Genomic DNA, 22613 nt, shown 5'->3' with positions numbered 1-22613 from the left:
TTGCTGGCTAGGCTGAATACTAAGGGTGCAGCTGTGTGTCAGGAATGGTATAGTTTCTCCTTAGGAAGAGCACCTGGAAGGTATGAGAAGACTTGTATGGCCATGTACAAAGGTTTCCATAGCCTTTGAATAATAATTACCTTTTCCTTGATTACACCCATTTGTAATCTAGAATGGTATTTCCTTTGGTTGGTACCAGACATATTTGGTTGATACCGGTTTGATACCAAGGTAACTCAACGAAACGAGCAAAGGAGAAGAGCCACAGGGGATAAAAACTCCTGCGTTGACAGTAGAGTCAACGCTGGAGGAGCTTAATGTTCTTAGTCATGTTTTGGCTTTGTTCAGCAAACATCCTCCCCAACTCCCATCACAAAGTACACTTAAACTGCTTTAAAAAGAAAACTAAAACTCTTTATCACTGGAATCATCTAAAGCCCTCGTGAGCAGAACATAATCTGACGTTTTGGAATTCTAAAGGTATATTTTTAATTTCTAGTCCAATTCGATTTGCCTTTTTAGCACAGCAAGTAAGAGGAAATGTATGATTTACTATCTTGCCTCCACTGGAGCTCTTTTACAGATTTCTTCAACTTCACTACTTTGGCTCAGAGTAGCTAATTCTTTTTTGCTTGTCTACCTTCTGGTGTTCATATGTTTCTGTTCTCTTCATTTTCTCTTCTTTTTTTCTCTCTCTCTTATCCTTCTCTTCCCCTTTGTCTGCCATTTCTGTTCTTGGACATGTGTGTTGTTGGAACAGGCAGCCACTATGGGATCCACTGTAGTTTTAACGAGTTTGGCTTTCTTTGTATCTTCTTGTGGAGCTTTCTCAATCAAAATGACTTAATATAAACGTGGTTAGATTTGCTTTCCCATGGACATGTGAATATTTAACATTTATAACTAGATGCTAAGTCATGCTTACTGTCTTGGATGGTTCACAGTCTGATGTACGCAACCAAAGTCTTTCATTTTCTAGCTACCTGCGCTCACCCTTAGTTCCTGGAGGAAACCACATCATTAGGCGCTACTTCGATACACAGAAGCAGTCTTCATTTTTGGAAGTCATTTATTCATTGGAAGCCATCCTCCTTTATTTGAAGACACTTTTCATCTCTGACTGCCTACTTTTTTAGGAGCATACACCACCATTTAAAGTCAGACCAGCATTTGTATTGATTCTATTCAAGGAAGGACAATTTTTAGCATTTATTAATTTTATGTTTTTCACATAGTAATCTCCACCTGGAGCAATCGCTAAAGACTTGCATAAGAAAAAAATACATTGCTGACTTCCAGAACAGTAACCGGTCTTCCTTCGGACATGTCAGTGCGGGATGCTTTGGAGGAGGACAGCCTGTTCTCTCCTTTTCAGACTAGTGTAGTGTGTATTCTTTCGGTTCCATTCCTCCTTGTTGCCACACATAACCTCATGCAAGTTTTCACAGCTGCGGTGCCACCATATCATTGCCAATCTAATCTTACATTTGAAAACTCTTACACAACAGAAGATTCATGTACTCGATATGTTTCCCTGGAATCAAATCATACAGAACCCTGCAAGCAAGGGGAGAGAATATATAACTTGAGTATATATACTTCCACCATTGTCAGTGAGGTAAGTGATAAACGCACTGGCTACACTTTTAACTTACATTGCATGAGCAAGAATCCAATATGGATATATATGTCACCTAGTTATATATATGTGTGTGTGTGTGTGTAGCCCCTTACTCCTGGATTTCCCATATTATATAAAAGCACAGCATCACGTTATGTAGATGCTCAATGACTCACTCTGGAAGTTGCCCAATGATGCCATCCATGATACTATCCCACAATAGAAAAGAATAGCTAATATTTATACTGTACATAGCTTCCATACAGCATGATTGCCATGGCTTGCCAGCCATGTTGAATCAGCGCCAGTGTTACAGCATCAGCCCCGGCCTATGTGATCTGCACACCGACGCATGCTCAGTGTCATTTTGGCACTGGACGCCGACATTATGACTTCTCTGCAGGTGTGTGGAGGGATTGGTTGTCGGGAACACATTTGTCCCAGCTAGCTAGTTAGCGCCTGTATATATACATTTGTTCTGGACGGTTATATACTGATTGTAAAATACATAAAAAAAATCTAAACTAAACATGCAACTAGGAGGAGTTGTTTTGCTGCCAAACTCGGCATGCAGTTACATCTCAGACAGAAGATGCAGATGATTAGAGTTGTGATGTGATTAGATGAACGGTCTTTCCACCTGAGATCCCAAAAGTGGTTACACCCCTGGCCTATAAAAAGGCTCTCAGAGGCTACTAGTGTGTAGCGACCTCTTTTTTTTTTTTTTCTCTTGTGTAGAGTTTGTTGATCATTAGACGCCTCTTGCAATCAAAGAGATTTCATCCAGTTAACAGAGTTTGAGAGGGGGAGCATTATTGTAATGCAAGAAGCTGGATGGTTGAATTGCTGATAGGAGGTGTTGGGACCAGTGGATGCTAGAAGCGGTGCAACAGGGTACTAGAGCCTTCTTTCAAGGGGTCCGTTTCTGCAACAAACTCTCCTTTTGCTCTGATGTTGTAATCATTTACTTATATTAATGTTACAGTCACACAGAGAAAGTTTCATTCCATCCCAACAACTTCTTCTAATTGCTTGACTTTTTTTTTTTTTTTTTTTGATGATGAGTGTTTTTCTGGTCAAATTGGTCAAATGTTTGTATCTGGTCAAATTGTTGCCCCCTGTCCTGATCCATAAACAGATTTGGATACTCTGGGGTATTATTACATCCTGCCCCTTACAGTTTGCTATTGTACTCCATCTTGTGTGTAGTGTACTGGTTTCCAGTCTAGCTCTATTCCTTGTCACTCTCAGTACTAAATAGCATCCCTATTTTTCAATACAGGGAATGTCATGGATGCCCCGGGTTACTGATGTGGAGTCTCCCTCATCAGGGAGTGCTCAGGTTTTAGGTAGGGTTTCATTGCAATAGTAGGTTAAAGTCAGAGTCCTCATTTCCCTACTTTTGGACTCTAAAGTTTTTTTTTTTCTTTTTTCTTCAAGTTTATATCTTGTGTGCATATTCATCCTATTAAAGATAAAAGACTGTATCTGATCCAGACAAGATGTTTTGCGAGCAGCTCGGATGTAAAAATGATTAAATTAGAGGAATTACAGTTGAGTGGTGGGTCCAGGTAGAGCATTGACAGTGGGGGGTGGGGGTGGGCAAGGCTTTCAAGCACCACTCTGGTGCTGAGACACTCTATATTACCAGAAATCTACATATGCAATGTAGTTTCATTAAGGCAAAACTGAGAATCTTTCCACTTGTTCCTTTTTTCAAACAGTGGGATTTGGTTTGTGAACGAGAATGGATGAAGGAACTGGCACAGTCCACCTACATGGCAGGAGTATTGTTTGGTGCAATGCTATATGGACCTCTTGCAGACAGGTGAGATGACATAATTGCAATTTCATGGCTTTGATATTCTAGCGGGGAACGTTATGACATAAGTATAATGCACTTATTTTCAACGATAGGATAAAGACTATTACTGATAAAGTTGTGCAATATACAGTATATATGATGATATACACTCCAGCCTTCTGAAATAAAATACTGGTACAGTACCCCCATCATAAACACATGCAAGTTGTGGCAGCTTTTTCAGCTTTTCCTTTTTAGGTCCCCCTACTTTGCACCCTTAGAGGGCAATTCACAATGCTTACATACAGTAACATTGACAGCTATCGCGCCCACATGATGTACGGATGGGTACGCCACCATCAGCGCTTCTGTCCTATATGATGTACCGATGGGAACACCACCATCAGCGCTCCTGTCCCACGTGATGTACTGATGGAAAAGCCACCACCAGCGCTTCTGTCCCACGTGATGTACTGATGGGAACACCACCATCAGCGCTCCTGTCCCACGTGATGTACTGATGGGAACTTACCATCAGCGCTCCTGTCCTATGTGATGTACTGATGGGAACACCACCATCAGCGCTCCTGTCCCACGTGATGTACTGATGGGAACTTACCATCAGCGCTCCTGTCCTATATGATGTACTGATGGGTACGCCACCATCAGCGCTTCTGTCCTATATGATGTACTGATGTAGTAAAAGCGGTACCACTTGAATTCAGCGTACTAGTCGGGATCAGTACTGTACCTCCGAAGTGGGACCACGGAGTCTGATAAGCACTTCACTCCAGAGTTGGATGCAGGCTTTGTATAAGTTACATAACAGCTTTTTCTTCCTCTACATTGAATTTCATTGTACTGCTGAGCGCCATTGTTGCAATGCTTTCTCAGCTCCCTCACCATTAAGATGCAGCACTTCAGACAGAAGCCCGTTGACTTGGCCCACATCTACAGTAGATCTTCTCTCTACATTACATTTGTATGATAGAAGGACGCACATTCACTCCTCTAACCAATGCTTTTTTATGGAGCAGAGTAGTCGGACTTCATTTTGTATTCCACACCAGGCCTCCTTCTCTATAATCAATGCATCTCTCTCTCTCTGTTTTCCACCCATGTCAGCACGTTCAAAGAGACAGCTTAGGTGTGATGTAGACACTGAGCCATCTTAGAAGAGCCGACACACTGTGCAGAAATGGAAAAAGCTTACAAAAGCTGGATGTGACTGGAGAGAGTTTTATTTCTGATAACACGAACACATAACGGTGGAGTTCAAAGAGGACCCTCGTCTCTCCTGACATCTCTGTTTAAGTAAATGCTTGAATACTCCATAAAATAGCTCTAGAACATCTTTTTTTATGTTGCATTGTGCTGTTCCTTTGTTATTCCTCCTGGAAATGCATGACTACACTGTATATTGACTACTGCGGTTGGCAATGAGGGGGTGTCCCTAAACAGTCTGACACAGTCCAATTAGTTTTGACAGTGAACAGACAAACACCATGGACAAGGAAAGTAGTAATGATCGGCTGTCAATTTATTCCCATATTTCCAGGAGGATTAACAGAGGAATGGCACAATGTGGAGTTCTAAGAAAAGACACTCCAGAATTATTTCATAGGAGATACAAGTATTTTTAAAAACATGTGAAGAGAACTGACCGTTTCTCTTTAACCCCTTCATTACTATGAATTAATGTAGTAATACATACCTGCACCATTACTTACTGTTTCTAGCTGTATCATACAGCTGTGAACCAGCTCTACTAGCCAAGATCAAAGATATCTCTTGAGTCAGCGCATGTAACATCTCGGATGTTGTGGTCAATACTGACCGCAGCATCTAAGTGTTTGGAAAGAGGGCTTCCTTAAAGAGACTCTGTCAGCTATGTTTAGCCCTATGAGCTGAAACTAGGGGACCAGCTGAGTCCGGAGATGTAAGTGTTATACTTATCTTCCCCCTCATTCCACTGGTTTGAGTGCTCATGGAGAAGGAAGGGGCCATACACTTTTCTACAGGTTAAAGCATGAAACACATTCCTCTTGGGGGAGGCGCACATACGTTGTACGTAGACATGTGTTTTCCCTCTGCCAGATTCTGACATAACATTCATTAACTGCCTGAAAGGAGGAAGGTGGCTTCATCATTAAACACTAAAGATTCCATGAAAACCTCGCTTTCCATAAGGCCACCTGCACACGGCAGGTCGGGTTCCGCATGCAGAATCCCACAGCGGAATCCGGCCCTGGTCCGCATTGCTCACTGCTGGACATTTGCAGCACAGATTATTTTTTTTACTCCTAGGCATGTCATTGTGGAAAGGCCGTGGATTGAACGGTTTCTGTGTGGAATCCACTCAAAAATAGAAAGCGATCTTGGAAAATCACAATTGATTTCCGCTCGTGTGGAGGAAATAGCGTTTTTGAATAGCATGTTATGGCCAGCATTTGCTGCAGAATCCGGAGGCGGACGCCTGCTCCGCATTCCGCAATGCAAACCCGCCCGTGTGCTAGTGGCCTTACAGTTGGCATTTTCCTCAGCAGCTTGAGAAATGAAAGCTGCACTGTGATTGGTCGCTATACCCAACAAGGACCATTTTACTGTTAGTCTTACAAAATGAAAATTTTTGTTATGCAACAAAATGTTTTGAGTTTCTGTTTGCATTGATATTCAATTTATGTATCAAGAGTTTCACTTAACTAAAGTTATGAGTGTTTCAATTTGGGAAGATCATCTGTAATAACCCTAAGATACCAGCTGTCTGTCTGCTACTGTATGGAGATCCTGATAGGTCACAGTCCCATTGTACACAGGCCATTAATGTGAACATAACAGTAATTGTGATCAGGACAAATAAAAACATAATTGGTGGTGGTGATTATCCGTTCAGTCGCATCCGACCTTCGGTCACTCCATGGTTCAATGTTCTCCATGCATTCCTTCCTTTCACGGCTTCTTTCAGCTCTGCGATTGCCTTGTTCCTGGTGGCCTTGATTGTATATCTAGCTATCTTGTTCTTTGTTATCCTGATCTTCTCTTTCCACTGACCTTGCCAAGCATCAGTACTGTTTCCAGTGAGTTAGTACACATCACGTGGCCAAAAAAAGAGCCGCTGTTTGATTGTCTGCATGCTACTAGATTAAACAGGTATCACATTTTGAGGACTCATTTTGTTTTTCTAATCACTGGGTAACACGGTACAAAGCATTTTTGGTTTTTTAAACTCTGCTGATAGTGGAATTTCACTGTGAAAGTACCCCAGAAATATTAGATTAGATAATCTGTTCTATTATTAAAATATAACTTTTATTATAGGACTTTATTTAAAATACACTAAATCACACCACCAAATGGCCCAGCACACATCAGAAAACTAGACGAACATAAACATACAAACACCCAAAGAACATACAGGACAGGGGATAGGTATATCACCTTATCGTGGTGATCCGCTATACCGATGTTAATTACCGTTCCCTTAATAGATTTACAGGTACGGTTATATTGCTATTTATACAGTGGTAATAACGGTATAAATTTTATTTCAGAAGGCTAAGGATGATAGACAAATAATATTTAATCGACGCGTTTCTTCGGCCCTGATGTAATAAGTGAGCCGATTCATCAGGATCAAGACAAATAGCCTCTGTCTTTTGTACTCAAATGCCCCGAATGAAGAATGGTTCGTAGGGCTTATAACACTTATATGTAGTTAGTTCGTGATTATTTCTATTGTCCTTCTAGAGGTACAGGTGGTCGGCGCCTGCGACCGATAATACCACTGGTTTATACTGTATTTAACATGGTGGTATATTTGCCTGGGCACAGAATTGCCTGAAGTGTTTCTAGTACTTGTGATGGAGTAATTGAGAGGGTTAAAGAGTGTAACTCAAGTATATGGGGATATCCCCTCTTTTTGCGATCAGAGCCGATGTTGGCACTTGCATCAAATATGTGGATGATGTGGTATTTGATGCTTATACACACATCTCCAAAGTGTTTATGCCCAATGGCTAAAGATCGCACTGTTTAATATATCAGTGTTAGAGTGCTCTGTTTTTAGGCTAGGAGGACTGATAGTCATCAGAGCATCCACTTAAGATAGTACAGAAAAAGCCCTGAGAAATTCAGATAACATATGTCTCAGTTTTGGGCAATCTGTGCTTATCTAGTTGGAAGTCCGGACGTGCATTCACGCCCTAGAGTTGGTAGAAACTATACTTGATTGTAGCCTCCAGCAAGAGCCCTGCACTCCTCAAACACCTCTATGTCTGCACTTCACAGCGTCTTAGCCCATACTGACATCCCTGGTAAGGTCTGTGCCTGGCCTCCCTTATAAGCAGGAAGCTCCGCCCATCCACTCATCTGATTCGCTAAGCTATCAGCCAGTGATGAGACCAGTTCCCGGACAAGCCCCCTCCTTACTTGTCATGCTTGATTCTTGTATAATGCCGGGGAAAAAGCAGCACATGCTCAGTAGCGTCTAAAAGGGACTTAGTTATATGTGCCTCTGCTGGATGTCCGTGCCCTATTCACAATCCAGAGCTTGACTAACAGGATCCCTGCATATGTGAAGTCCTGCGCAGTAGGGTCTGAACAGGACTTAGTTAAATATGCCTCTGCTGGATGTCCATGATCCAAGGCTTGGCTGACAGGCTCCCTGCATATATAAAGTCCTGCAAGAAAACCATATATTGTCGGGGCTCAGCCTGCACGTGTGCAGTAGAGTTATATCGGGACTTAGTGATTTGTGTCTCTAAAATATGTTCCCGTTGTTGCTGATTTAGGACTGACTATATCCCTACACTCAATGGAATCATGCCTTTGAATTAGTAATCCTGGCTGTCAAAACACTAGCGGTCAGAGTACACTTAAAACCAGGGATATATGTTCAGAGGTTGGTGATAGAGAAAACGGCCACATTGTATCTATACGTTTTATGCTCCATGTTAAATAGCGCTTAAGATCAATAAGAGTATCAGACTCTAGTAGGACTTCTTATACATATATGTGTACTTGGTGCTCCATTTTAAATAGAAAATTATAGGTACAATTTATGCATTCCCTATGTGTGTTAAACCTGAATTGGTTTTATAAAATAGTGTGTTCCATATAACTGTCAATTAATCCATTAATATGGTAATATTAGATGGTAATTGTTACTACCTAGAGATAGATATTCATGCCACATTTCCCCGTATTTACAGGTTTATTCACAAGTGGTAGTTTGTTATTAGGAGGATCATAACATGTTTTGCCTGTATTAGTTGTCATATAAACGACGTGAACGACAGGGCCTCATTTAGTCCTTCAGGTGCCATGGTTCTCAAGCGGTCTATCCATCTTGTTTCCTTCTGTAAAAGTTTACGGTCAACGTCGCCTCTTCGGCCGTTGGGTCTTATTATTTCAACACCTCTAAATTTTAAGACTAGTGGGTTACCGCCATGGACCTCGTGTACATGGTTTGCCACGCTTGTTTTTTCATTCCGGTCAATATTGCCCACGTGGGAGAGAATTCTTCTTCTGAGCTGTTGTAAAGTCTTACCCACGTAATTACGTGGGCATGGGCAGGTGACTAGATAGACCACCGCTGTAGAGCGGCAATTAATGAAATCACGGATTTCATATTCCTGGCCCGTAGTTGCGCTTTGGAACGTTTTCGTTTTCTCCATATATGGACAGGCGTGGCACCCTGAACACGGAAATGATCCCTTCGGTGGATTCCAATTAAGCCAAGTGGGGTTCTCCATGGTTCGTGTGAAATGGCTATGCACTAATCTGTCGCGTAAATTCCTACCTCTTCTGTAGGTTATTGATGGTTTTTCTTGAAGACAACCTATAAGGTCCTGATCCTTCCTGAGTAGATGCCAGTATTTGGAGATTGTTTTTCTCACCTCCCTGTTCTCCTCATCATAAGTGCCTATCAAGCGGATTGTATTTCCTTGATCCTTTTCGGGTCTCTCTTTTCTGCGTTGCAGAAGCTCATTCCGTGGTGTTTCAGCCACTGACTGTCTTGCTTTGGTGATAACAGTCTTTGGGTAACCTCTATTATGAAATCTGGAGGCCATCTCATCTGCCCTTTTTTCGTATTCAACCGGGTTGGAGCAGTTCCTTTTCGTTCTAAGAAACTGGCCCTTTGGGATGCCTCTCTTCAACGGCCAAGGGTGGTGGCTTTCGAAGTGCAATAAGGTGTTTGTTGCCGTCGGTTTTCGGAATAAGGTACTCTCCAGTAGGCCCGTTGTTGTTTTACAGATTTTGATGTCAAGAAAGGTTATGGTGTTTGAATGTATTTCGCTTGTGAAAAAGAGACCTAACTCGTTGATGTTAAGTATTTTTACGAACTCTTCGAACTCAGTTGAATTGCCAGACCACAGGATAAATATATCGTCGATATATCTCAACCAGAGATCGACCATGGCGGTCCATCTCTGGTTGGTCTCTGTAAAGACGGTCTTTTCCTCCCACCAGCCCAGGTAGAGATTCGCAAAACTGGGGGCACAGGGGCTCCCCATAGCGGTCCCCCTGAGCTGGTGGGAGTACTTGCCGTCAAACAGGAAAAAATTGTGTTTAAGGATAAATTCGATGAGGTCCAGAACAAATGTATTGTGTCGACGATATTGGGAACCGCGTTGTTCCAGGAAGTAGTTAACCGCAGTGAGGCCTCCCTCGTGTGGTATAGATGTATACAACGACTCAACGTCGAGGCTTGCTAGTAACACCGTTTCTGGAACATGGATCCCGTCAAGATGTCGAAGGACATCTGTAGTGTCCTGCACATACGACGGGAGAGCCTCGACGAATGGACGTAAAATGATGTCAACGTATTGGCTGGCATTTTGGGACAGACTCTCTATCCCTGAGACGATAGGTCGTCCTTTTAAGGGGGAAATCCCCTTGTGGATTTTAGGGATGGCATAAAATGTGGCTGTTTGTGGGTGTTTAGGTAGAAGGAAGTTATGTTCTCTCAGACTTATTACTCGATCTCTCAGAGCATGTTCAAGCAGAAGCCTTAATTCCTGAAGATAAGAGTCCGTGGGGTCTCTGTCCATATGTTTGTAGCTTTTACTATCTCTGAGTAATGCTAGACACATCTCTCTGTATGATGACTTGTCCAAAAGGACAATATTTCCCCCCTTGTCAGAAGGTTTTATTATTAGATTTTCATCCCCTTCCAAACTACGAAGTTTGGAAGGGGATGAAAATCTAATAATAAAACCTTCTGACAAGGGGGGAAATATTGTCCTTTTGGACAAGTCATCATACAGAGAGATGTGTCTAGCATTACTCAGAGATAGTAAAAGCTACAAACATATGGACAGAGACCCCACGGACTCTTATCTTCAGGAATTAAGGCTTCTGCTTGAACATGCTCTGAGAGATCGAGTAATAAGTCTGAGAGAACATAACTTCCTTCTACCTAAACACCCACAAACAGCCACATTTTATGCCATCCCTATAATCCACAAGGGGATTTCCCCCTTAAAAGGACGACCTATCGTCTCAGGGATAGAGAGTCTGTCCCAAAATGCCAGCCAATACGTTGACATCATTTTACGTCCATTCGTCGAGGCTCTCCCGTCGTATGTGCAGGACACTACAGATGTCCTTCGACATCTTGACGGGATCCATGTTCCAGAAACGGTGTTACTAGCAAGCCTCGATGTTGAGTCGTTGTATACATCTATACCACACGAGGGAGGCCTCACTGCGGTTAACTACTTCCTGGAACAACGCGGTTCCCAATATCGTCGACACAATACATTTGTTCTGGACCTCATCGAATTTATCCTTAAACACAATTTTTTCCTGTTTGACGGCAAGTACTCCCACCAGCTCAGGGGGACCGCTATGGGGAGCCCCTGTGCCCCCAGTTTTGCGAATCTCTACCTGGGCTGGTGGGAGGAAAAGACCGTCTTTACAGAGACCAACCAGAGATGGACCGCCATGGTCGATCTCTGGTTGAGATATATCGACGATATATTTATCCTGTGGTCTGGCAATTCAACTGAGTTCGAAGAGTTCGTAAAAATACTTAACATCAACGAGTTAGGTCTCTTTTTCACAAGCGAAATACATTCAAACACCATAACCTTTCTTGACATCAAAATCTGTAAAACAACAACGGGCCTACTGGAGAGTACCTTATTCCGAAAACCGACGGCAACAAACACCTTATTGCACTTCGAAAGCCACCACCCTTGGCCGTTGAAGAGAGGCATCCCAAAGGGCCAGTTTCTTAGAACGAAAAGGAACTGCTCCAACCCGGTTGAATACGAAAAAAGGGCAGATGAGATGGCCTCCAGATTTCATAATAGAGGTTACCCAAAGACTGTTATCACCAAAGCAAGACAGTCAGTGGCTGAAACACCACGGAATGAGCTTCTGCAACGCAGAAAAGAGAGACCCGAAAAGGATCAAGGAAATACAATCCGCTTGATAGGCACTTATGATGAGGAGAACAGGGAGGTGAGAAAAACAATCTCCAAATACTGGCATCTACTCAGGAAGGATCAGGACCTTATAGGTTGTCTTCAAGAAAAACCATCAATAACCTACAGAAGAGGTAGGAATTTACGCGACAGATTAGTGCATAGCCATTTCACACGAACCATGGAGAACCCCACTTGGCTTAATTGGAATCCACCGAAGGGATCATTTCCGTGTTCAGGGTGCCACGCCTGTCCATATATGGAGAAAACGAAAACGTTCCAAAGCGCAACTACGGGCCAGGAATATGAAATCCGTGATTTCATTAATTGCCGCTCTACAGCGGTGGTCTATCTAGTCACCTGCCCATGCCCACGTAATTACGTGGGTAAGACTTTACAACAGCTCAGAAGAAGAATTCTCTCCCACGTGGGCAATATTGACCGGAATGAAAAAACAAGCGTGGCAAACCATGTACACGAGGTCCATGGCGGTAACCCACTAGTCTTAAAATTTAGAGGTGTTGAAATAATAAGACCCAACGGCCGAAGAGGCGACGTTGACCGTAAACTTTTACAGAAGGAAACAAGATGGATAGACCGCTTGAGAACCATGGCACCTGAAGGACTAAATGAGGCCCTGTCGTTCACGTCGTTTATATGACAACTAATACAGGCAAAACATGTTATGATCCTCCTAATAACAAACTACCACTTGTGAATAAACCTGTAAATACGGGGAAATGTGGCATGAATATCTATCTCTAGGTAGTAACAATTACCATCTAATATTACCATATTAATGGATTAATTGACAGTTATATGGAACACACTATTTTATAAAACCAATTCAGGTTTAACACACATAGGGAATGCATAAATTGTACCTATAATTTTCTATTTAAAATGGAGCACCAAGTACACATATATGTATAAGAAGTCCTACTAGAGTCTGATACTCTTATTGATCTTAAGCGCTATTTAACATGGAGCATAAAACGTATAGATACCATGTGGCCGTTTTCTCTATCACCAACCTCTGAACATATATCCCTGGTTTTAAGTGTACTCTGACCGCTAGTGTTTTAACAGCCAGGATTACTAATTCAAAGGCATGATTCCATTGAGTGTAGGGATATAGTCAGTCCTATATCAGCAACAACGGGAACATATTTTAGAGACACAAATCACTAAGTCCCGATATAACTCTACTGCACACGTGCGGGCTGAGCCCCGACAATATATGGTTTTCTTGCAGGACTTTATATATGCAGGGAGCCTGTCAGCCAAGCCTTGGATCATGGACATCCAGCAGAGGCATATTTAACTAAGTCCTGTTCAGACCCTACTGCGCAGGACTTCACATATGCAGGGATCCTGTTAGTCAAGCTCTGGATTGTGAATAGGGCACGGACATCCAGCAGAGGCACATATAACTAAGTCCCTTTTAGACGCTACTGAGCATGTGCTGCTTTTTCCCCGGCATTATACAAGAATCAAGCATGACAAGTAAGGAGGGGGCTTGTCCGGGAACTGGTCTCATCACTGGCTGATAGCTTAGCGAATCAGATGAGTGGATGGGCGGAGCTTCCTGCTTATAAGGGAGGCCAGGCACAGACCTTACCAGGGATGTCAGTATGGGCTAAGACGCTGTGAAGTGCAGACATAAAGGTGTTTGAGGAGTGCAGGGCTCTTGCTGGAGGCTACAATCAAGTATAGTTTCTACCAACTCTAGGGCGTGAATGCACGTCCGGACTTCCAACTAGATAAGCACAGATTGCCCAAAACTGAGACATATGTTATCTGAATTTCTCAGGGCTTTATCTGTACTATCTTAAGTGGATGCTCTGATGACTATCAGTCCTCCTAGCCTAAAAACAGAGCACTCTAACACTGATATATTAAACAGTGCAATCTTTAGCCATTGGGCATAAACACTTTGGAGATGTGTGTATAAGCATCAAATACCACATCATCCACATATTTGATGCAAGTGCCAACATCGGCTCTGATCGCAAAAAGAGGGGATATCCCCATATACTTGAGTTACACTCTTTAACCCTCTCAATTACTCCATCACAAGTACTAGAAACACTTCAGGCAATTCTGTGGCCAGGCAAATATACCACCATGTTAAATACAGTATAAACCAGTGGTATTATCGGTCGCAGGCGCCGACCACCTGTACCTCTAGAAGGACAATAGAAATAATCACGAACTAACTACATATAAGTGTTATAAGCCCTACGAACCATTCTTCATTCGGGGCATTTGAGTACAAAAGACAGAGGCTATTTGTCTTGATCCTGATGAATCGGCTCACTTATTACATCAGGGCCGAAGAAACGCGTCGATTAAATATTATTTGTCTATCATCCTTAGCCTTCTGAAATAAAATTTATACCGTTATTACCACTGTATAAATAGCAATATAACCGTACCTGTAAATCTATTAAGGGAACGGTAATTAACATCGGTATAGCGGATCACCACGATAAGGTGATATACCTATCCCCTGTCCTGTATGTTCTTTGGGTGTTTGTATGTTTATGTTCGTCTAGTTTTCTGATGTGTGCTGGGCCATTTGGTGGTGTGATTTAGTGTATTTTAAATAAAGTCCTATAATAAAAGTTATATTTTAATAATAGAACAGATTATCTAATCTAATATTTCTGGGGTACTTTCACAGTGAAATTGGATTTCATTTAAAGGACCCCACCTGTCCCAGTGACGACTGTATACTTTAGTGATGACAGGTTTCTTAGCAGGAGGAATTGACACTTCTCCTTGGTTGGCAGAGGCCAATACGGTCTTCTCTAATGAAAATTTGGAAACAAATAGACACTCAAATTCCATTAATACGGCATTCAAAAATTTGACTACTACCTATAAAGAGTTCACCAGATCGTGGTGGGAGGTGCAGGGGCTCACAAGATATCTAGATAACCGTATTATCCCACGAGGATTACGGATCAATATCCTCCCCCCCCCCAAGAGTACAAACACCAACGTTCCTACAAAAATGGCAGCAAGAGGCCAGTGAAAGTTCCTTTAGACTTATACGACTGCTTCTTGACGAAGAGAAACTCTTACATGAGAAAAACAGCAGATCTCTAGAAGAAGCAATTAATGAGACAAAGAAGTTCTCTGAGGATCCAGATTATGAAAAAAGAGAAAAAGCATTAAAACTAACAGTTGACAAATATACTAACTATCTTAAAGATCGGAAGCATTTTCAATTTACTCGTGACCTCAGAGACTTCTCGGAAAATCGGGCCTATGAAATTAGGACGTACACGGAATCAGAAAGAAGTACGTCAGAAAGTGATCTCTCTGCAACTGAACTTTCTGAAGGCCATACTGTAAGAGGAAGAGGAAGACCAAGGCCCCCCCCTCCCAGAAATAGACAACACGGTAGAGGTAGAGGATATCAGAGTGGTGGAGACCGTTTTTTAGGGCCCCCGATCTCCAGTTATCTGTTACGAGAACGGAGAGGCCAGCAGTTTCCACCCCAACAATGAGAGAATCCATCCCTCTTCCGAGTAGTGAATCCACCACGAATAAAGGAATAAATGAAACTCAGATGATGGACCAGCAATTACAGATTATCAATCTTTCAAGCAGAAACCTGTCCATAGAAGAGAAGAGTGTTCTTGGGAAAGGACTATCATTTGTCCCTACACATCGCTTCGAATTATTCTCCTGGAAAAAGGACATTTCACTATTTCTCAGAAAACTGAAATGGCGAAAATATTTTGAGATACAAAAAAAGAAAAAAGCGGCAGAATATGGCCTCAGTGCAAATGACATGGATGCACTAAACGATTTGGAAGAACTATCCGATGAGGCAGAACGCCCAGTAGGAGAGGGCCCATTCACATCATTTAGACCAAAAAGTACCAGCACCCCACCGAATTGTGAATGCCCATATATAGATGCCTTTGAAACCCTAGTAGTAGAAGATCTAACGGCACTATCCTACAAGAAAAAGTTTCACGCTCAAAACTTATCTCCAGATGAGAAGAAGGCCCTACGAAGTTTGGAAGGGGATGAAAATCTAATAATAAAACCTTCTGACAAGGGGGGAAATATTGTCCTTTTGGACAAGTCATCATACAGAGAGATGTGTCTAGCATTACTCAGAGATAGTAAAAGCTACAAACATATGGACAGAGACCCCACGGACTCTTATCTTCAGGAATTAAGGCTTCTGCTTGAACATGCTCTGAGAGATCGAGTAATAAGTCTGAGAGAACATAACTTCCTTCTACCTAAACACCCACAAACAGCCACATTTTATGCCATCCCTAAAATCCACAAGGGGATTTCCCCCTTAAAAGGACGACCTATCGTCTCAGGGATAGAGAGTCTGTCCCAAAATGCCAGCCAATACGTTGACATCATTTTACGTCCATTCGTCGAGGCTCTCCCGTCGTATGTGCAGGACACTACAGATGTCCTTCGACATCTTGACGGGATCCATGTTCCAGAAACGGTGTTACTAGCAAGCCTCGACGTTGAGTCGTTGTATACATCTATACCACACGAGGGAGGCCTCACTGCGGTTAACTACTTCCTGGAACAACGCGGTTCCCAATATCGTCGACACAATACATTTGTTCTGGACCTCATCGAATTTATCCTTAAACACAATTTTTTCCTGTTTGACGGCAAGTACTCCCACCAGCTCAGGGGGACCGCTATGGGGAGCCCCTGTGCCCCCAGTTTTGCGAATCTCTACCTGGGCTGGTGGGAGGAAAAGACCGTCTTTACAGAGACCAACCAGAGATGGACCGCCATGGTAGATCTCTGGTTGAGATATATCGACGATATATTTATCCTGTGGTCTGGCAATTCAACTGAGTTCGAAGAGTTCGTAAAAATACTTAACATCAACGAGTTAGGTCTCTTTTTCACAAGCGAAATACATTCAAACACCATAACCTTTCTTGACATCAAAATCTGTAAAACAACAACGGGCCTACTGGAGAGTACCTTATTCCGAAAACCGACGGCAACAAACACCTTATTGCACTTCGAAAACCACCACCCTTGGCCGTTGAAGAGAGGCATCCCAAAGGGCCAGTTTCTTAGAACGAAAAGGAACTGCTCCAACCCGGTTGAATACGAAAAAAGGGCAGATGAGATGGCCTCCAGATTTCATAATAGAGGTTACCCAAAGACTGTTATCACCAAAGCAAGACAGTCAGTGGCTGAAACACCACGGAATGAGCTTCTGCAACGCAGAAAAGAGAGACCCGAAAAGGATCAAGGAAATACAATCCGCTTGATAGGCACTTATGATGAGGAGAACAGGGAGGTGAGAAAAACAATCTCCAAATACTGGCATCTACTCAGGAAGGATCAGGACCTTATAGGTTGTCTTCAAGAAAAACCATCAATAACCTACAGAAGAGGTAGGAATTTACGCGACAGATTAGTGCATAGCCATTTCACACGAACCATGGAGAACCCCACTTGGCTTAATTGGAATCCACCGAAGGGATCATTTCCGTGTTCAGGGTGCCACGCCTGTCCATATATGGAGAAAACGAAAACGTTCCAAAGCGCAACTACGGGCCAGGAATATGAAATCCGTGATTTCATTAATTGCCGCTCTACAGCGGTGGTCTATCTAGTCACCTGCCCATGCCCACGTAATTACGTGGGTAAGACTTTACAAAAGCTCAGAAGAAGAATTCTCTCCCACGTGGACAATATTGACCGGAATGAAAAAACAAGCGTGGCAAACCATGTACACGAGGTCCATGGCGGTAACCCACTAGTCTTAAAATTTAGAGGTGTTGAAATAATAAGACCCAACGGCCGAAGAGGCGACGTTGACCGTAAACTTTTACAGAAGGAAACAAGATGGATAGACCGCTTGAGAACCATGGCACCTGAAGGACTAAATGAGGCCCTGTCGTTCACGTCGTTTATATGACAACTAATACAGGCAAAACATGTTATGATCCTCCTAATAACAAACTACCACTTGTGAATAAACCTGTAAATACGGGGAAATGTGGCATGAATATCTATCTCTAGGTAGTAACAATTACCATCTAATATTACCATATTAATGGATTAATTGACAGTTATATGGAACACACTATTTAATAAAGCCAATTCAGGTTTAACACACATAGGGAATGCATAAATTGTACCTATAATTTTCTATTTAAAATGGAGCACCAAGTACACATATATGTATAAGAAGTCCTACTAGAGTCTGATACTCTTATTGATCTTAAGCGCTATTTAACATGGAGCATAAAACGTATAGATACCATGTGGCCGTTTTCTCTATCACCAACCTCTGAACATATATCCCTGGTTTTAAGTGTACTCTGACCGCTAGTGTTTTGACAGCCAGGATTACTAATTCAAAGGCATGATTCCATTGAGTGTAGGGATATAGTCAGTCCTAAATCAGCAACAACGGGAACATATTTTAGAGACACAAATCACTAAGTCCCGATATAACTCTACTGCACACGTGCGGGCTGAGCCCCGACAATATATGGTTTTCTTGCAGGACTTTATATATGCAGGGAGCCTGTCAGCCAAGCCTTGGATCATGGACATCCAGCAGAGGCATATTTAACTAAGTCCTGTTCAGACCCTACTGTGCAGGACTTCACATATGCAGGGATCCTGTTAGTCAAGCTCTGGATTGTGAATAGGGCACGGACATCCAGCAGAGGCACATATAACTAAGTCCCTTTTAGACGCTACTGAGCATGTGCTGCTTTTTCCCCGGCATTATACAAGAATCAAGCATGACAAGTAAGGAGGTGGCTTGTCCGGGAACTGGTCTCATCACTGGCTGATAGCTTAGCGAATCAGATGAGTGGATGGGCGGAGCTTCCTGCTTATAAGGGAGGCCAGGCACAGACCTTACCAGGGATGTCAGTATGGGCTAAGACGCTGTGAAGTGCAGACATAGAGGTGTTTGAGGAGTGCAGGGCTCTTGCTGGAGGCTACAATCAAGTATAGTTTCTACCAACTCTAGGGCGTGAATGCACGTCCGGACTTCCAACTAGATAAGCACAGATTGCCCAAAACTGAGACATATGTTATCTGAATTTCTCAGGGCTTTTTCTGTACTATCTTAAGTGGATGCTCTGATGACTATCAGTCCTCCTAGCCTAAAAACAGAGCACTCTAACACTGATATATTAAACAGTGCGATCTTTAGCCATTGGGCATAAACACTTTGGAGATGTGTGTATAAGCATCAAATACCACATCATCCACATATTTGATGCAAGTGCCAACATCGGCTCTGATCGCAAAAAGAGGGGATATCCCCATATACTTGAGTTACACTCTTTAACCCTCTCAATTACTCCATCACAAGTACTAGAAACACTTCAGGCAATTCTGTGGCCAGGCAAATATACCACCATGTTAAATACAGTATAAACCAGTGGTATTATCGGTCGCAGGCGCCGACCACCTGTACCTCTAGAAGGACAATAGAAATAATCACGAACTAACTACATATAAGTGTTATAAGCCCTACGAACCATTCTTCATTCGGGGCATTTGAGTACAAAAGACAGAGGCTATTTGTCTTGATCCTGATGAATCGGCTCACTTATTACATCAGGGCCGAAGAAACGCGTCGATTAAATATTATTTGTCTATCATCCTTAGCCTTCTGAAATAAAATTTATACCGTTATTACCACTGTATAAATAGCAATATAACCGTACCTGTAAATCTATTAAGGGAACGGTAATTAACATCGGTATAGCGGATCACCACGATAAGGTGATATACCTATCCCCTGTCCTGTATGTTCTTTGGGTGTTTGTATGTTTATGTTCGTCTAGTTTTCTGATGTGTGCTGGGCCATTTGGTGGTGTGATTTAGTGTATTTTAAATAAAGTCCTATAATAAAAGTTATATTTTAATAATAGAACAGATTATCTAATCTAATATTTCTGGGGTACTTTCACAGTGAAATTGGATTTCATTTAAAGGACCCCACCTGTCCCAGTGACGACTGTATACTTTAGTGATGACAGGTTTCTTAGCAGGAGGAATTGACACTTCTCCTTGGTTGGCAGAGGCCAATACGGTCTTCTCTAATGAAAATTTGGAAACAAATAGACACTCAAATTCCATTAATACGGCATTCAAAAATTTGACTACTACCTATAAAGAGTTCACCAGATCGTGGTGGGAGGTGCAGGGGCTCACAAGATATCTAGATAACCGTATTATCCCACGAGGATTACGGATCAATATCCTCCCCCCCCCCAAGAGTACAAACACCAACGTTCCTACAAAAATGGCAGCAAGAGGCCAGTGAAAGTTCCTTTAGACTTATACGACTGCTTCTTGACGAAGAGAAACTCTTACATGAGAAAAACAGCAGATCTCTAGAAGAAGCAATTAATGAGACAAAGAAGTTCTCTGAGGATCCAGATTATGAAAAAAGAGAAAAAGCATTAAAACTAACAGTTGACAAATATACTAACTATCTTAAAGATCGGAAGCATTTTCAATTTACTCGTGACCTCAGAGACTTCTCGGAAAATCGGGCCTATGAAATTAGGACGTACACGGAATCAGAAAGAAGTACGTCAGAAAGTGATCTCTCTGCAACTGAACTTTCTGAAGGCCATACTGTAAGAGGAAGAGGAAGACCAAGGCCCCCCCCTCCCAGAAATAGACAACACGGTAGAGGTAGAGGATATCAGAGTGGTGGAGACCGTTTTTTAGGGCCCCCGATCTCCAGTTATCTGTTACGAGAACGGAGAGGCCAGCAGTTTCCACCCCAACAATGAGAGAATCCATCCCTCTTCCGAGTAGTGAATCCACCACGAATAAAGGAATAAATGAAACTCAGATGATGGACCAGCAATTACAGATTATCAATCTTTCAAGCAGAAACCTGTCCATAGAAGAGAAGAGTGTTCTTGGGAAAGGACTATCATTTGTCCCTACACATCGCTTCGAATTATTCTCCTGGAAAAAGGACATTTCACTATTTCTCAGAAAACTGAAATGGCGAAAATATTTTGAGATACAAAAAAAGAAAAAAGCGGCAGAATATGGCCTCAGTGCAAATGACATGGATGCACTAAACGATTTGGAAGAACTATCCGATGAGGCAGAACGCCCAGTAGGAGAGGGCCCATTCACATCATTTAGACCAAAAAGTACCAGCACCCCACCGAATTGTGAATGCCCATATATAGATGCCTTTGAAACCCTAGTAGTAGAAGATCTAACGGCACTATCCTACAAGAAAAAGTTTCACGCTCAAAACTTATCTCCAGATGAGAAGAAGGCCCTACGAAGTTTGGAAGGGGATGAAAATCTAATAATAAAACCTTCTGACAAGGGGGGAAATATTGTCCTTTTGGACAAGTCATCATACAGAGAGATGTGTCTAGCATTACTCAGAGATAGTAAAAGCTACAAACATATGGACAGAGACCCCACGGACTCTTATCTTCAGGAATTAAGGCTTCTGCTTGAACATGCTCTGAGAGATCGAGTAATAAGTCTGAGAGAACATAACTTCCTTCTACCTAAACACCCACAAACAGCCACATTTTATGCCATCCCTAAAATCCACAAGGGGATTTCCCCCTTAAAAGGACGACCTATCGTCTCAGGGATAGAGAGTCTGTCCCAAAATGCCAGCCAATACGTTGACATCATTTTACGTCCATTCGTCGAGGCTCTCCCGTCGTATGTGCAGGACACTACAGATGTCCTTCGACATCTTGACGGGATCCATGTTCCAGAAACGGTGTTACTAGCAAGCCTCGACGTTGAGTCGTTGTATACATCTATACCACACGAGGGAGGCCTCACTGCGGTTAACTACTTCCTGGAACAACGCGGTTCCCAATATCGTCGACACAATACATTTGTTCTGGACCTCATCGAATTTATCCTTAAACACAATTTTTTCCTGTTTGACGGCAAGTACTCCCACCAGCTCAGGGGGACCGCTATGGGGAGCCCCTGTGCCCCCAGTTTTGCGAATCTCTACCTGGGCTGGTGGGAGGAAAAGACCGTCTTTACAGAGACCAACCAGAGATGGACCGCCATGGTAGATCTCTGGTTGAGATATATCGACGATATATTTATCCTGTGGTCTGGCAATTCAACTGAGTTCGAAGAGTTCGTAAAAATACTTAACATCAACGAGTTAGGTCTCTTTTTCACAAGCGAAATACATTCAAACACCATAACCTTTCTTGACATCAAAATCTGTAAAACAACAACGGGCCTACTGGAGAGTACCTTATTCCGAAAACCGACGGCAACAAACACCTTATTGCACTTCGAAAACCACCACCCTTGGCCGTTGAAGAGAGGCATCCCAAAGGGCCAGTTTCTTAGAACGAAAAGGAACTGCTCCAACCCGGTTGAATACGAAAAAAGGGCAGATGAGATGGCCTCCAGATTTCATAATAGAGGTTACCCAAAGACTGTTATCACCAAAGCAAGACAGTCAGTGGCTGAAACACCACGGAATGAGCTTCTGCAACGCAGAAAAGAGAGACCCGAAAAGGATCAAGGAAATACAATCCGCTTGATAGGCACTTATGATGAGGAGAACAGGGAGGTGAGAAAAACAATCTCCAAATACTGGCATCTACTCAGGAAGGATCAGGACCTTATAGGTTGTCTTCAAGAAAAACCATCAATAACCTACAGAAGAGGTAGGAATTTACGCGACAGATTAGTGCATAGCCATTTCACACGAACCATGGAGAACCCCACT

General features: G+C 42.6%; 1 protein-coding gene across 2 annotated transcripts in view; it reads left to right on the top strand.

Moving 5' to 3' along the window:
• The first annotated feature begins 293 nt into the window (after window positions 1–293).
• The window catches only part of LOC136582122 (solute carrier family 22 member 6-B-like), a 55703-nt gene continuing 33383 nt past the window's right edge, over window positions 294–22613 (top strand). Inside the window, exons 1-3 of one of the 2 annotated variants that reach the window (XM_066582935.1) lie at window positions 294–480; window positions 1236–1618; window positions 3346–3449. In XM_066582935.1, coding sequence (XP_066439032.1) covers window positions 1325–1618; window positions 3346–3449 — 398 coding nt within the window. In that variant the 5' untranslated portion in view covers window positions 294–480; window positions 1236–1324. Of the gene's footprint in view, window positions 481–979; window positions 1619–3345; window positions 3450–22613 lie in introns of both variants that reach the window. The other variant, XM_066582934.1, reaches the window with a different exon arrangement.

The sequence above is a fragment of the Eleutherodactylus coqui genome, chromosome 11 (genome assembly GCF_035609145.1).
Source record: "Eleutherodactylus coqui strain aEleCoq1 chromosome 11, aEleCoq1.hap1, whole genome shotgun sequence".
Classification (NCBI taxonomy): Eukaryota; Metazoa; Chordata; class Amphibia; order Anura; family Eleutherodactylidae; genus Eleutherodactylus; species Eleutherodactylus coqui.
Note: the sequence above shows the minus strand (reverse complement) of the source record. Positions and strands in the feature narration are given on the sequence as shown.